The 12,738-nt window shown below is 44.7% G+C and overlaps 1 protein-coding gene across 4 annotated transcripts in view; it reads right to left on the reverse strand.

Annotated features, from left to right (window-relative positions):
* Positions 1 to 4,004, reverse strand: part of LOC144599285 (NACHT, LRR and PYD domains-containing protein 1a allele 5) — a 70,830-nt gene extending 66,826 nt beyond the window's left edge. For all 4 annotated transcript variants that reach the window (XM_078410067.1, XM_078410064.1, XM_078410066.1 and 1 more), the window contains exon 1: positions 3,917 to 4,004. In XM_078410067.1, coding sequence (XP_078266193.1) covers positions 3,917 to 3,954 — 38 coding nt within the window. In that variant the 5' untranslated portion in view covers positions 3,955 to 4,004. The remainder of the gene's footprint in view (positions 1 to 3,916) is intronic.
* Between the last annotated feature and the right edge of the window lie 8,734 nt (positions 4,005 to 12,738).

Raw genomic sequence — 12,738 nt, forward strand, 5'->3', positions numbered from 1 at the left:
TGTCTGTGTGGCGTTTGCGCATTCTCCCTGTGGCCGCGTGGCTTTCCTCCGGGTGCTCCGGTTTCCTCCTACATCCCAAATACCTGCGGGTTAGGTAGATTAACTGGCCTCTGTGAATTGTCCCCAGTGTATCGTGAGTGGATGTGAAAGTGGGATAACATAGAACGAGTGTGATCGGGTGATCGGTCGTCTGCATGGACTCGGTGGGCCAGAGGGCTTGTTTCCATGTTGAAGATAGACACAAAATGTTGGAGTAATTCAGCGGTCAGGCAACATCTCCGGACAAAAGGAATAGGTTACGCTTGGGTCGGAATCCTTCCTCAGTCTGAAGAAATGTCACCTATTCCTTTTCTCCAGATGTTGCCTGACCTGCTGAGTTACTCCACTATTTTGTGTCTATCATCGGTATAAATCAGCATTTGCAGTTCGTTCCCACACATTGTTTCCCTGCTGTATCTCTAAACTAAACTAAGCACAAAGTGCTGGAGTAACTCGATAGATCAAGCAACATCTCTGGAGAACTCTGGAGTCTGAAGTGTATGGGAAGGAACTGCAGATGCTGGTTTAAACCGAAGATAGACACAAAGTGCTGGAGTAACTCAGTGGGACAGGTAGCATTTCTGGTGACGTTTCGGGTCGAGACACTTCTTCAGACTGAAAGTCACAAGAAAGGGAAATGAGAGATATGGACAATGATGTACAGAGATATAGAACAAATTCAGTCTGAAGAAGGGTCTAGACCCGAAACGTCACCCATTCCTTCTCTCCAGAGATGCTGCCTGACCCGCTGAGTTACTCCAGCATTTTGTGCCTACCTTCAATTTAAACCAGCATCTGCAGTTTTCTTTCATAGAACAAATGAAGGAAAAATATGCAAAAAAAAGTAACAATGATAAAGGAAACAGGTCATTGTTAGCTGTAGCCAGGTGAGAACAAAAGGCTGATGTGACTTGGGTGGGGGGGAGGGTTGGAGAGAGAGGGAATGCAGGGGTTACTTGAAGTTAGAGAAATCAAAAACCACACCCCTAGGGTGTAAGCTGCCAAAGTGAAATACGAGATGCTGTTCCTCCAATTTACGTTTAGCCTCACTCTGACACTGAAGAATTGTTTTGATCTGAAATATCACCCATCCATGACCTCCAAAGATGCTGCTCCACCTGCTGAGTTACTCCAGCAGTTTGTGTTCTGTCCTGGTATTTCATCGATTGTTCTAATGTTTTGCAATCTTTTAGCGGCCTGTTCAGTCTGAAGAAGGGTCTCGACCCGAAACGTCGCCTATTCCCTTTCTCCAGGGTTGCTGTCTGACCTGCTGAGTTACTCCAGCTTTTTGTGTCTATCTTTGGTGCTGGGCAAAAGTAAGGCACTTTGGTATTTTTTGCCATGAGCTCGATTGGCTCGACGAAATGGGAGATTTATTTATTAACACCTCGCCTTTTTGCAGAAGGCATCTTTGGTTTTCATTGCTGTAACCTTACCGTACAAATTCAGGAACTGAAATTCAGAATCAACCCCAACAAAGATTGGGCGATGGAAAACTCGCTCCTCGGGGCGGTGCCGAAATAACAAAGCTCATGTAATGAGCGCCGCAGCACCTCGGCCGATTTACTGCGCGGTAGTTCTCCAATGAATACAACTAGACTTACATGACTTACTAGACTTGCTCTTTGCTGGCTCTGAGGATGGTAAAGAAGCAATTAGAAATTTGCTAGATTCCCATCTCTCCATTACAATAGAAAGACATTCTAGCCTTAGAGGGAGTGCAGAGAAGGTTCACCAGATTGATCCCTGGAATGGCAGGACTTTCATATGAAGAAAGACTGGATAGACTAGGCTTATACTCGCTGGAATTTAGAAGACTGAGGGGGGATCTTATTGAAACATATAAAATTCTTAAGGGGTTGGAGAGGCTAGATGCAGGAAGATTGTTCCCGATGTTGGGGAAGTCCAGAACCAGGGGTCACAGCTTAAGGATAAGGGGGAAGTCTTTTAGGACCGAGATGAGAAAACATTTCTTCACACAGAGAGTGGTGAATCTGTGGAATTCTCGGCCACAAAAGGTAGTTGAGGCCAGTTCATTGGCTATATTTAAGAGGGAGTTAGATATGGCCCTTGTGGCTAAAGGGATCAGGGGGTATGGAGAGAAGGCAGGTACAGGTTACTGAGCTGGATGATCAGCCATGATCATATTGAATGGCGGTGCAGGCTCGAAGGGCTACTCCTGCACCTATTTTCTATGTTTCTAACACTGGCAGTCAATGAAACGACGGTAAATGCTTCCTTCTTCTCCCAGTTCGGGTTTAAACCTGTCTGGATATTTGATACTTTCCTACAGTGATCTACTGGCACGTGTCCATCTGCCCGGGTCATCAGCGTCCACAGGCGTCCACCGTCCACAGGCGTCACTGCCCCTCAACTAATAAAACATATCCCCCCCCCCCCCCCCCCCATGTTATTGATCGTCAAGTCAAGTCAATTTTATTTGTATAGCACATTTAAAAACAACCCACGTTGACCTAAGTGCTGTACATCTGATTAGGAAAAAAAAAGAAACATACAGTGGCCGTATTGAACACACAACTCAGAAGACAGGGACTTTGCAAGGAACGCACACATGCAAATATAGGATAGACACAAAAAGCTGGAATAACTTATCGGAACAGGCAGAATCTCTGGAGAAAAGGGATGGGTCGAACCCTTCTTCAGACTGAGAGTCAGGGGAGAGGAAGTCTAGAGATGTGGAAGGGTAAGGTGTGAAAACGGCAGATAAAATAAGATAAGGAAATGTAGAATGGTACATTGTTAGCAGAGGGGACGGTGACAAGGAGGTATACAATCAGTGAAATTAATCAGGACAGTGAAACTAGTGGGCGAACTAAGTTCACTTATAAACACTCATTCCTTCTCTCCAGAGATGCTGCCTGTCCCGCTGAGTTACTCCAGCATTTTGTGTCTACCCACACAACACACAAATACACGCACATCACAAAAACAAACTATAATAGGGCTAAAACACAAACCCCCCAAGTCCCTGTAGTTCCGAGCTTATTTGGAGGTTGTAGTGTTTAATAATCTGATTACTGTCTTTCTCTCTTCAGAATACAATGCAAACACGAGTCCCCTTGTTTGATCACAAGCGAGGCGTCTCGGCATCTCCCTCCACGGAAGCTGCCTGACCCACTGAGTTCATCCAGCAAGGCACGACATGCACCTGGTCAAGAAACAAACCGCTGGGGGGGAAACTCAGCGGCACTGGAGGCAACTGTGGTGGTGGTAGTGGTAGTGGTGGGCATCTCGGGTCGGGAGCCTGAGGACACAAAGTCTGACGAAGGGTCCTGGATCGAAACATCATCAGTCCATTTCAACAGGTCGCCACATATTCCAGCACCTGGATTATCCGCTCTCTCCCCCGTCTCCAGTGTTCGCTGGAGCTGGAAGGCAGTTTCTCAGGTGAACCTGCATCCACCTTTTCGCAGGCAAATATCCGGGCATGCTTTCTCACAAGTTAAATGTATTAAACCTACATGCGTGTATATAACAACGGCTGCTTCAAGTAGAGAGGGGGAGGGAGTTACACTCGGTGTTATTGCAGATGTAATAACCAACCCCTTTGTTCTGCAAACATGGCGCCAAGGATCGGACACAACGCCTGATCCTCAACACAATAACAGCTCCCACACGACAGGGGAAGTCACCCACACGGATATAACAAAGGACACAACGCCGCGATCCCCTAAATTACCCACCTTACACATTGCAGCCCACCTTTACTGATATTGTCCCTGTAATTGATCAAACATCAATGCACAATCCCACTCTGAGCGCACGTTGTGTGATCAGCTCTCACAAACGCATGCACAATCCTTATTTTGTTTTCGTACAGAAAGCCTATTTAAAATTTTTTTTTAAATCCACTCACCTGGCTTGCATTTCTTCAACGGAGAAGTTTGCAACCATTTCTGTCCATTGGGCGCTTGAGACAGTGCCCCCTTGCTTATTTGGGTTTATAAAAGTCAAAGGCGGGAATGAAACTGGAACTCCCCCCCTTCCATTGAAAGCATTTGGAAGAGAGGGGGCGGGGGTTGGGGTGGATAAACAAAAGTGACAAAGGGCGGCGAGAACCGTCCCCTTGGTTGAAGGAGAGGCAGGGATGATGTGAGAAAAGAGCTGTCCACAGTTACTTCCTACAGTCAGATCAGAGAGATGATGAGGTTGAGCTTGAGAGGGGAAAGTATCCGGTGGTTCAGGTGCGGAACAGAGATAAGCACAGCCTGTGTCGACCACAACACAAGAGACCGCAGATGCTGAAACCTTGTACAAAAGCCTTGAATTCCTCCAGCATTCTGTTTTTGTTTTGCTCCAGTAATGGACCCTGTTCCCTGTCCGCAGTTACCAGACTCTCGGTGAAAAGATATTAAACGTTTTCTCTTGGTTAAATGACGTGTTACCTTTCTATCTTCAAAGAGAGCCACGTTTTACTCTCACCACAAGTGCAAACCAGACGAGTGTTTCAGTATCACATATTAACAGTTCGAAACCGACCGAATTAGTTTCGCAGATGTTTTTCCTCGCGAAGATAGTCTCCCCCCCTCCCTCTCTCTCTCTTGGCAAAAGAACAACTTCGAGAACTGAAATTATTTTCCTCGTGTCAAGTGTGTTTAATTGTCATTATGTACTGACAAGGGAGCAATGAAGATAGACACAAAAGGCTGGAGTAACTCAGCAGGACAGGCAGCATCTCTGGAGGGAAGGAATGGGTGACGTTTCGGGTCGAGATCCTTCTTCAGACAACAATGAAATTGGGAAACGTCACCCTTTCCTTCTCTCCAGAGATGCTGCCTGTCCCGTTGAGTTACTCCAGCATTTTGTGTCTATCTTCGGTTGAAACCAGCATCTGCAGTTCCTTCCGACAAGGAACTGTTTTGTGTCTATCTGCAGTTCCTTCCTACATTATGAAATTGTTACTTGCAAAATATCTTTAACTGTCCGCTAAATGCAGTACACAAAGATAATATGAAATAAATATTTTAAAGTTTCAATAAATGAATAACCTTAATGCTCAAGTCAAAACAAAACAAAGCCCTTAGTGCAACTAAGAACAGTCCATAGAATTCATGGATGACGTTTCGGGATGAGACCCTTCTTCAGATTACTAGTAAAGATGAGGGAGGGGGGGGGGCATTCATTGAAGAGACGAATGGTATGTGAGGTGTCTTGGACATAGGTCGGGAGGGATTGGACCAGGGGGGATAGGATGGAGTCGAGGTACAATCGAGCCATTCAAATGTATAGATACATGATAAGGTAATAATGTTTAGTGCAAGGTAAAGCCAATCAAAGATGGTCTGAGGATCACCAATGAGGTAGACAGCAGTTCAGGACTGCTCTCTAATTGTGGTAGGATGGCTCAGGTACCTGATAACAACTGGGAAGAAATTGTCCCTGAATCTGGAGGTGTGTGTTTTCACTTCTATACCTACGTGGATTCAGGTGAGAGAGTGTGATTGGCAAATGGATGTTGATGGTAAAAAAGGGTGTAGCAATAATGGTGAGTCTGGGTGAGAACAGGATCGATGATCAGGAGAGCAGCAGCAATGAGAGATGGAGCAATGAGGGAGGGTCTCACAGAACTATCAGAGAGTGGAGGGGAACCTCTGCAAAGTAAGGATTCTTTAAAACATAAAAACATTGAAATTAGGAGCAGGTGTAGACCATTCGGTCCTTCGAGCCAGCACCGTCATTCAATATGATCATGGCTGATCATTCAAAATCAGTCCCCGATGGGATTGAAGGCTGATAAATCATCAGAACCTGATGGTCTGCATCCCAGTACTTAAGGGGGTGGCTCTAGAAATCATGGACGCATTGGTGATCATTTTCCAAAGTTCTAGAGATTCAGGATAAGTTCCTGTGGATTGGAAGGTAGCTAATGTTATCCCAATTTTAAGAAAGGAGGGAGAGAGAAAACAGGGAATTATAGACCAGTTAGCCTGACATCAGTGGTGTGGAAGATGATGGAGTCAATTATAAAAGATGAAATAACGGCACATTTGGATAGTAGTAACAGGATCGGTCCGAGTAAGCATGGATTTACGAAGGAGATATCATGCTTGACTAATCTTCTGGAATTTTTTGAAGATGTAACTAGGAAAATGGACAAGGGAGAGCCAGTGGATGTAGTGTACCTGGACCTTCAGAAAGCCTTTGATAAGGTCCTGCATAGGTGATTAGCGGGTAAAAATGACCTGTACAACAGGGGCAGGTTACACCTTAACTGGAGGACGACCAGCGTTCTGGCAGGCAGGTTTGCTAGTGCTACATGTGTGGGTTTAAACCAAATAGTGGGGTGGAGGGGTTGACAAAGTGGGAATATAAAGATGGAGTTAAAAGGGAAGTGAATAAAGGAAAAGTTGCAAAAGACTCCTGAATTAATGAGAAGAAAAGTTCAGGAAGGGGTAAGAGGATAAGGTCTGGGCCAATAGTGACCGGTGTGAGAGGGGAGGTGAATACCGAAGTTAAAGTATTGTATTTGAATGCTCGAAGTATAAAGAATAAAGTGGATGAGCTTGAGACTCAGTTAGATATTGGCAAGTATGATGTTGTGGGAATTACAGAGACATGGCTGCAAGAGGACCAGGGCTGGGAGCTGAATATTCAGGGGTGTACGTCCTATCGAAAAGGCAGACAGGTGGGCAGAGGGGGTGGGGTCGCTCTGTTGGTTAGGAATGATATTCAGTCCCTTGCAAGGGGTGACATAGAATCAGGAGATGTAGAGTCAGTATGGATAGAACTGAGGAATTGTAAGGGTAAAAAGACCCTAATGAGAGTTAACTACAGGCCCCCAAACAGTAGCCTCGACCTAGGGTGCAAGTTGAATCAAGAATTAAAATTGGCATGTCGCAAATGTAATGCTATGGTGGTTGTGGGAGAGTTCAACATGCAGGTAGACTGGGAAAATCAGGTTGGTACTGGACCCCAGGAAAGGGAGTTTGTGGAGTGCCTCCGAGATGGATTCTTAGAACAGTTTGTACTGGAGCCTACCAGGGAGAAGGCAATTCTGGATTTAGTGTTGTGTAGTGATCCGGATTTGATAAGGGAACTCAAGGTAAAAGAGTCATTAGGAGACAGCGATCATAATGTGAGAAGTTTTAATCTACAATTTGAGAGGGAGAAGGGAAAATCGGAAGTGTAAGTATTACAGTTGAACAAAGGGGCCTATGGAGGCATGAGGGAGGAGCTGACCAGAGTTGACTGGAAAGAGACGCTAACAGGGAAGATGGTGGAACAGCAATGACAGGTATTTCTGGGAATAATACAGAAGGTGCAGGATCAGTTCATCCTAAAGAGGAGGAAAGATTCTAAGGGGAGTAAGAGGTGACCATGGCTGACAAGGGAAGTCAAGGACAGTATAAAAATAAAAAAGCAGAAGTATAACATAGCAAAGATGAGCGGAAAGCCAGAGGATTGGGACTCTTTTAAAGAGCAACAGAAGATAACTAAAAAGGCAATACGGGGAGAAAAGATGAGGTACAAAGGTAAGCTAGCCAAGAATATAAAGGAGGGTAGTAAAAGCTTCTTTAGGTATGTAAAGAGGAAAAAAATAGTTAAGGCAAATGTGGGTCCCTTGAAGACAGAAGCAGGGGAATTTATTATGGTGAACAAGGAAATGGCAGAGGAGTTGAACCGGTACTTTCGATATGTCTTCACTAAAGCAGACACAAACAATCTCCCAGATGTTCTAGTGGCCAGAGATCCTAGGGTAACGGACGAACTGAAGGAAATTCATATTAGGCAGGAAATGGTGTTGGTTAAACTGATGGGACTGAAGGCTGATAAATCCCCAGGGCCTGATGGTCTGCATCCCAGGGTACTTAAGGAAGTAGCTCTAGAAATCGTGGACACATTGGTGATCATTTTCCAATGTTTTATAGATTCAGGATCAGTTCCTGTGGATTGGAGGATAGCTAATGTTATCCCACTTTTTAAGAAAGGAGAGGGAGAAAAAACAGGAAATTATAGAGCAGTTAGTCTGACATCGGTGGTGGGGAAGATGCTGGAGTCAATTATAGAAGAAGAAATTGCGGAGCATTTGGAATAGCAGTAACAGGATTGTTCTGAGTCAGCATGGATTTACAAAGGGGAAATCATGTTTGACTGATCTTCCGGAATTTTTTGAGGATGTAACTAGAAAAATGGAGAAGGAGAGCCAGTGGATGTAGTGTACCTGGACTTTCAGAAAGCCTTTGACAAGGTCCCACATAGGAGATTAGTGGGCAAAATTAGAGCACATAGTATTGGGAATAGGGTACTGACATGGATAGAAAATTGGTTGGCAGACAGAAAGCAAAGAGTGGGGATAAATGGGTCCCTTTCAGAATGGCAGGCAGTGACTAGTGGGGTACCGCAAGGCTCGGTGCTGGGACTGCAGCTATTTACAATATACATTAATGACTTGGATGAAGGGATTAAAAGTATCATTAGCAAATTTGCAGATGACACAAAGCTGGGTGGCAGTATGAACTGTGAGGAAGATGCTATGAGGTTGCAGGGTGACTTGGACAGGTTGTGTGAGTGGGCAGATGCATGGCAGATGCAGTTTAAGGTGGATAAATGTGAGGTTATCCACTTTGGTGGCAAGAACAGGAAAGCAGATTATTATCTGAATGGTGTCAAGTTAGGAAAAGAGAGTTGTGAATTTGTGGAATTCTCTGCCACAGAAGGCAGTGGAGGCCAATTCACTGGATGAATTTAAAAGAGAGTTAGATAGAGCTCTAGGGGCTAGTGGAATCAAGGGATATGGGGAGAAGGCAGGCACAGGTTACTGATTGTAGATGATCAGCCATGATCACAATGATTGGCGGTGCTGGCTCGAAGGGCCAAATGGCCTCCTCCTGCACCTATTTTCTGTGTTTCTATGTTTCTATGAGATGTCATTTTGGTTGCAGCGGGTTTCTATATTAGATACCGAATGGTTCCAGCACAAAGAACACTGAGCAAATATTTCAACCCGCGTGTTATGCTATCGCCCAATTGAAACCAACTTTTAAGACCAAGGTTAACACTGCAGTTCAACTTGTACTAGTGGCTGCATCACGAGCAGCTCCAGTTTTCCAGTTTGCTGAAAGTGTTTTCCTTCATACTTTATGGTATGTCACAACCCTGACCACAGCAAAAATACTGTGCAAGTACTGAACCGGGCAAAGTAAACCAAACCACATCGCTGACAATGGTGTCTGGAATCAGTCTGAGCAAAATAGGAAATGGATCTTGATTTTTATGCAGGAAAGACATTGATTAAAATAACGTAGATATATATGGATTTGTTTTCCTACAAAAGATACGAATTTAATAATAAAAGCTTAAAAATCTGGAGAAAAAAAATTAGTGGAGCGGGAGCACGTGGCCGCTGGCTGGGTGTGGTCACGTGGGGTGGTGATGTCACCTCGTCCTGTATTTGGCAGTGAGATAGTTGGCAACCCCATCTATCCAGGCCTTTCACTGAGACGCTTGATTTGCCCCTGTGAAACAAGGAGGGGGCAGAGAATAAGCGATTGCATTTGGCCAAATGCCAATTGAATCTTGTTTGAAGACACATTAGCTGCATATGCTCTGTGACTCTGTAACTCTTCAAGAAAAATTCCATGACATTCTGGCCTCTCTCCACTGGCTCCCTGTACGGTACAGAATCAACTTCAAGCTCCTCCTATTCACGTATAAAGCCCTAAATGGACACTCCCCCCCCTACATCAAAAATCTTCTAACCCCCCTCTCTAACTCCAGGTCCCTCAGATCGGCCGACTTGGGGCTATTCACTATCCCGCGGTCTAGGCTTAAACTCAGGGGTGACCGCGCTTTTGCGGTTGCAGCTCCTAGACTGTGGAACAGCATCCCTCTCCCCATCAGAACTGCCCCCTCCATCGACTCCTTTAAGTCCAGGCTCAAAACATATTTCTACTCCCTAGCGTTTGAGGCTCATTGAGGAGGCGCTGTGAACTGTTTGCGTGCTACTGTATGTTTTCATTTTTGTTTTCTATTGGAACCTAATCAAATGTACAGCACTTTGGTCAACGTGGGTTGTTTTTAAATGTGCTATACAAATAAAATTGACTTGACTTGACTTGACTTGACATTAAACTCGCAGCATTACATGCCATTATGTAATCTAACGAATGACAAAAATAAGATGCCTTTTTAGGTACAATGTTTCAAACCTAGGGGTGTGCCAACATGCCTTCTGGACAATCAAGCACACTTGAAGTTACTTTTGGATTGGAGGTGATTCACCGCATTCTTGTTGGGTGCTGTACTGTAAGGAGTTTGTACGTTCTCCCCGTGACCTGCGTGGGTTTTCTCCGAGATCTTCGGTTTCCTCCCACACTCCAAAGACGTACAGGTATGTAGGTTAATTGACTGGGTAAATGTAAAAATTGTCCCTAGTGTGTGTAGGATAGTGTTAATGTGCGGGGAACGCTGGGTGGTGCCGACTTGGTGGGCCGAAAAGGCCTGTTTCCGCGCTGTATCTGAAATATAAAAATATAAAATAGAGTGATACAGCGTGGAAACAGGCCCTTCGGCTCAACTCTCCCACACCAGCCAACAATGTCCCAGCTACACTAGTCCCACCTGCCTGCACTTGGTCCATATCCCTCCAAACCTGTCCTATGCATGTACTTGTCTAACTGTTTCTTAAACGATGGGATAGTCCCAGCCTCAACCACCTCCTTTGGCAGCTTGTTCCAAAGACCAACCACCCTTTGTGTAAAAAAGTTACCCCTCAGATTCCTATTTAATCTTTTCCCCTTCACCGTGAACCTATGTCCTCAGGTCCTCAACTCGTCTACTCTGGGCAAATGACTGTGCATCTACCAGATCTATTCCTCACATGATTTTGTCTGCCTCTATAAGATCTCCCCTCATCCTCCTGCGCTTCATGGAATAGAGACCCAGCCTACTCAACCTCTCCCTATAGCTCACACCCTCTAGTCCTGGCAACATCCTCGTAAACCTTTTCTGAACCCTTTTAAGCTTGACAATATCTTTCCTATAACATGGTGCCCAGAACTGAACACAATATTGTAAATGCGGTCTCACCAACGTCTTATTCAACTGCAACATAACCTCCCAACCTCTATACTCAATACTCTGACAGATGAAGGCCAAAGTGCCAAAAGCCTTTTTGACCACCTTATCTACCTGTGACTCAACTTTCAAGGAACCATGCACCTGTACTCCTAGATCCCTCTGCTCTACAACATTACCCAGAGGCCTATCATTTACTGTGTAGGTCTTGCCCTGTTCAAGATCCCAAAATGCAACACCTCACACTTCTCTGTATTAAATTCCACAACCATTCTTCCACCCACCTGGCCAATCGATCCTTATCCTGCTGCAATCATTCACAACCATCTTCACTATCTGCAAAACCACTAACTTGTGTATCATCAGCAAACTTGCTAATCTTGCCCTGTATGTTCTCATCCAAATCATTGTGGTAGATGACAAACAGTAATGGGCCCAGTACCGAACCCTGAGGCATGCCACTAGTCACAGGCATCCAGTCTGAGAAGCAATCTTCCACCATTACCCTCTGCTTCCTTCCATGGAACCAATTTGCTATCCATTCAGCTATCTCTCCTTGGATCCCATGCGATCTAACCTTCCAGAGCAGCCTACCATGCAAAACCTTGTTGAACGCCTTACACGACATCTTTAGTTTTAGTTTTTAGTTTTCATTTTAGAGATATAGCGTGGAAACTGGCCCTTCAGCCCACTGAGTCTCCACCGACCAGCGATCCATGCACATTAAAACCACCCTACACACACGGGGGACGATTATTCTTTACAGTTACATTTATACCAAGCCAATCGACCTCCAAACCTTTGCGTCTTTGGAGTGTGGGAGGAAACTGAAGATCTTGGAGAAAACCCACGCAGGTCACAGGGAGAACGTACAAACTCTGTACAGACAGCACCCGCAGTCAGGATCGAACCTGGGTCTCTGGCGCTGTGAGGCAATAACTCTACCACTACACCACCATGTCATCCTTCCAAACTTAATTCACCAAATCATTGTGTCCCAATGCGCCTGGCGCATAAATGTAAAGTAAATTTACACTCCTAAAATTGAACGGCAACAAGGCACCAATCACCTGAACAGAAATCTCTTTAGGATGATACCAACTTTCTGTGTCCTAGCCTCTCTGTGGTACTTTCATTGCATCTATTTTTTTTTTCTTTTCTTTTTTTTCATTTTTAGAGATACAGCCCGGAAACAGGCCCTTCAGCCCACCGAGTCCACTCCCTATACACAAACACTATCCTGCACACAATCGGGACAAATTACAATTATACCAAGACAATTAACCTGCAAACCTATAGGTCTTTGGAGTGCAGGCAAAAACTGGAGATCCCGGAGGAAACCCATGCAGGTCACAGGGAGAACGTACAAACTCGTACAGATAGCACCCGTAGTCAGGATCAAACCTGGGAACCTGGCGTTGTAAGGAAGCAACTTTACCACTGGGCCACCGTGCATCTTTGAACGAAATACACTCCTATACTTGTTACAATAATTTTCATGCTATATTAAGGGTGACATTTGATTGATCAAATGAATATCTAAAAACACCGGAGATAATGATTAAATGTGTTAAAATTTAAGATATTTCCAAAAAATTGACATAGATTTATCAAACTATTTGTCATCTCAAGCAATATCATATTGATAGGAATATTTCTCAA

Source organism: Rhinoraja longicauda, chromosome 13 (genome assembly GCF_053455715.1).
Source record: "Rhinoraja longicauda isolate Sanriku21f chromosome 13, sRhiLon1.1, whole genome shotgun sequence".
Taxonomy (NCBI): Eukaryota; Metazoa; Chordata; class Chondrichthyes; order Rajiformes; family Arhynchobatidae; genus Rhinoraja; species Rhinoraja longicauda.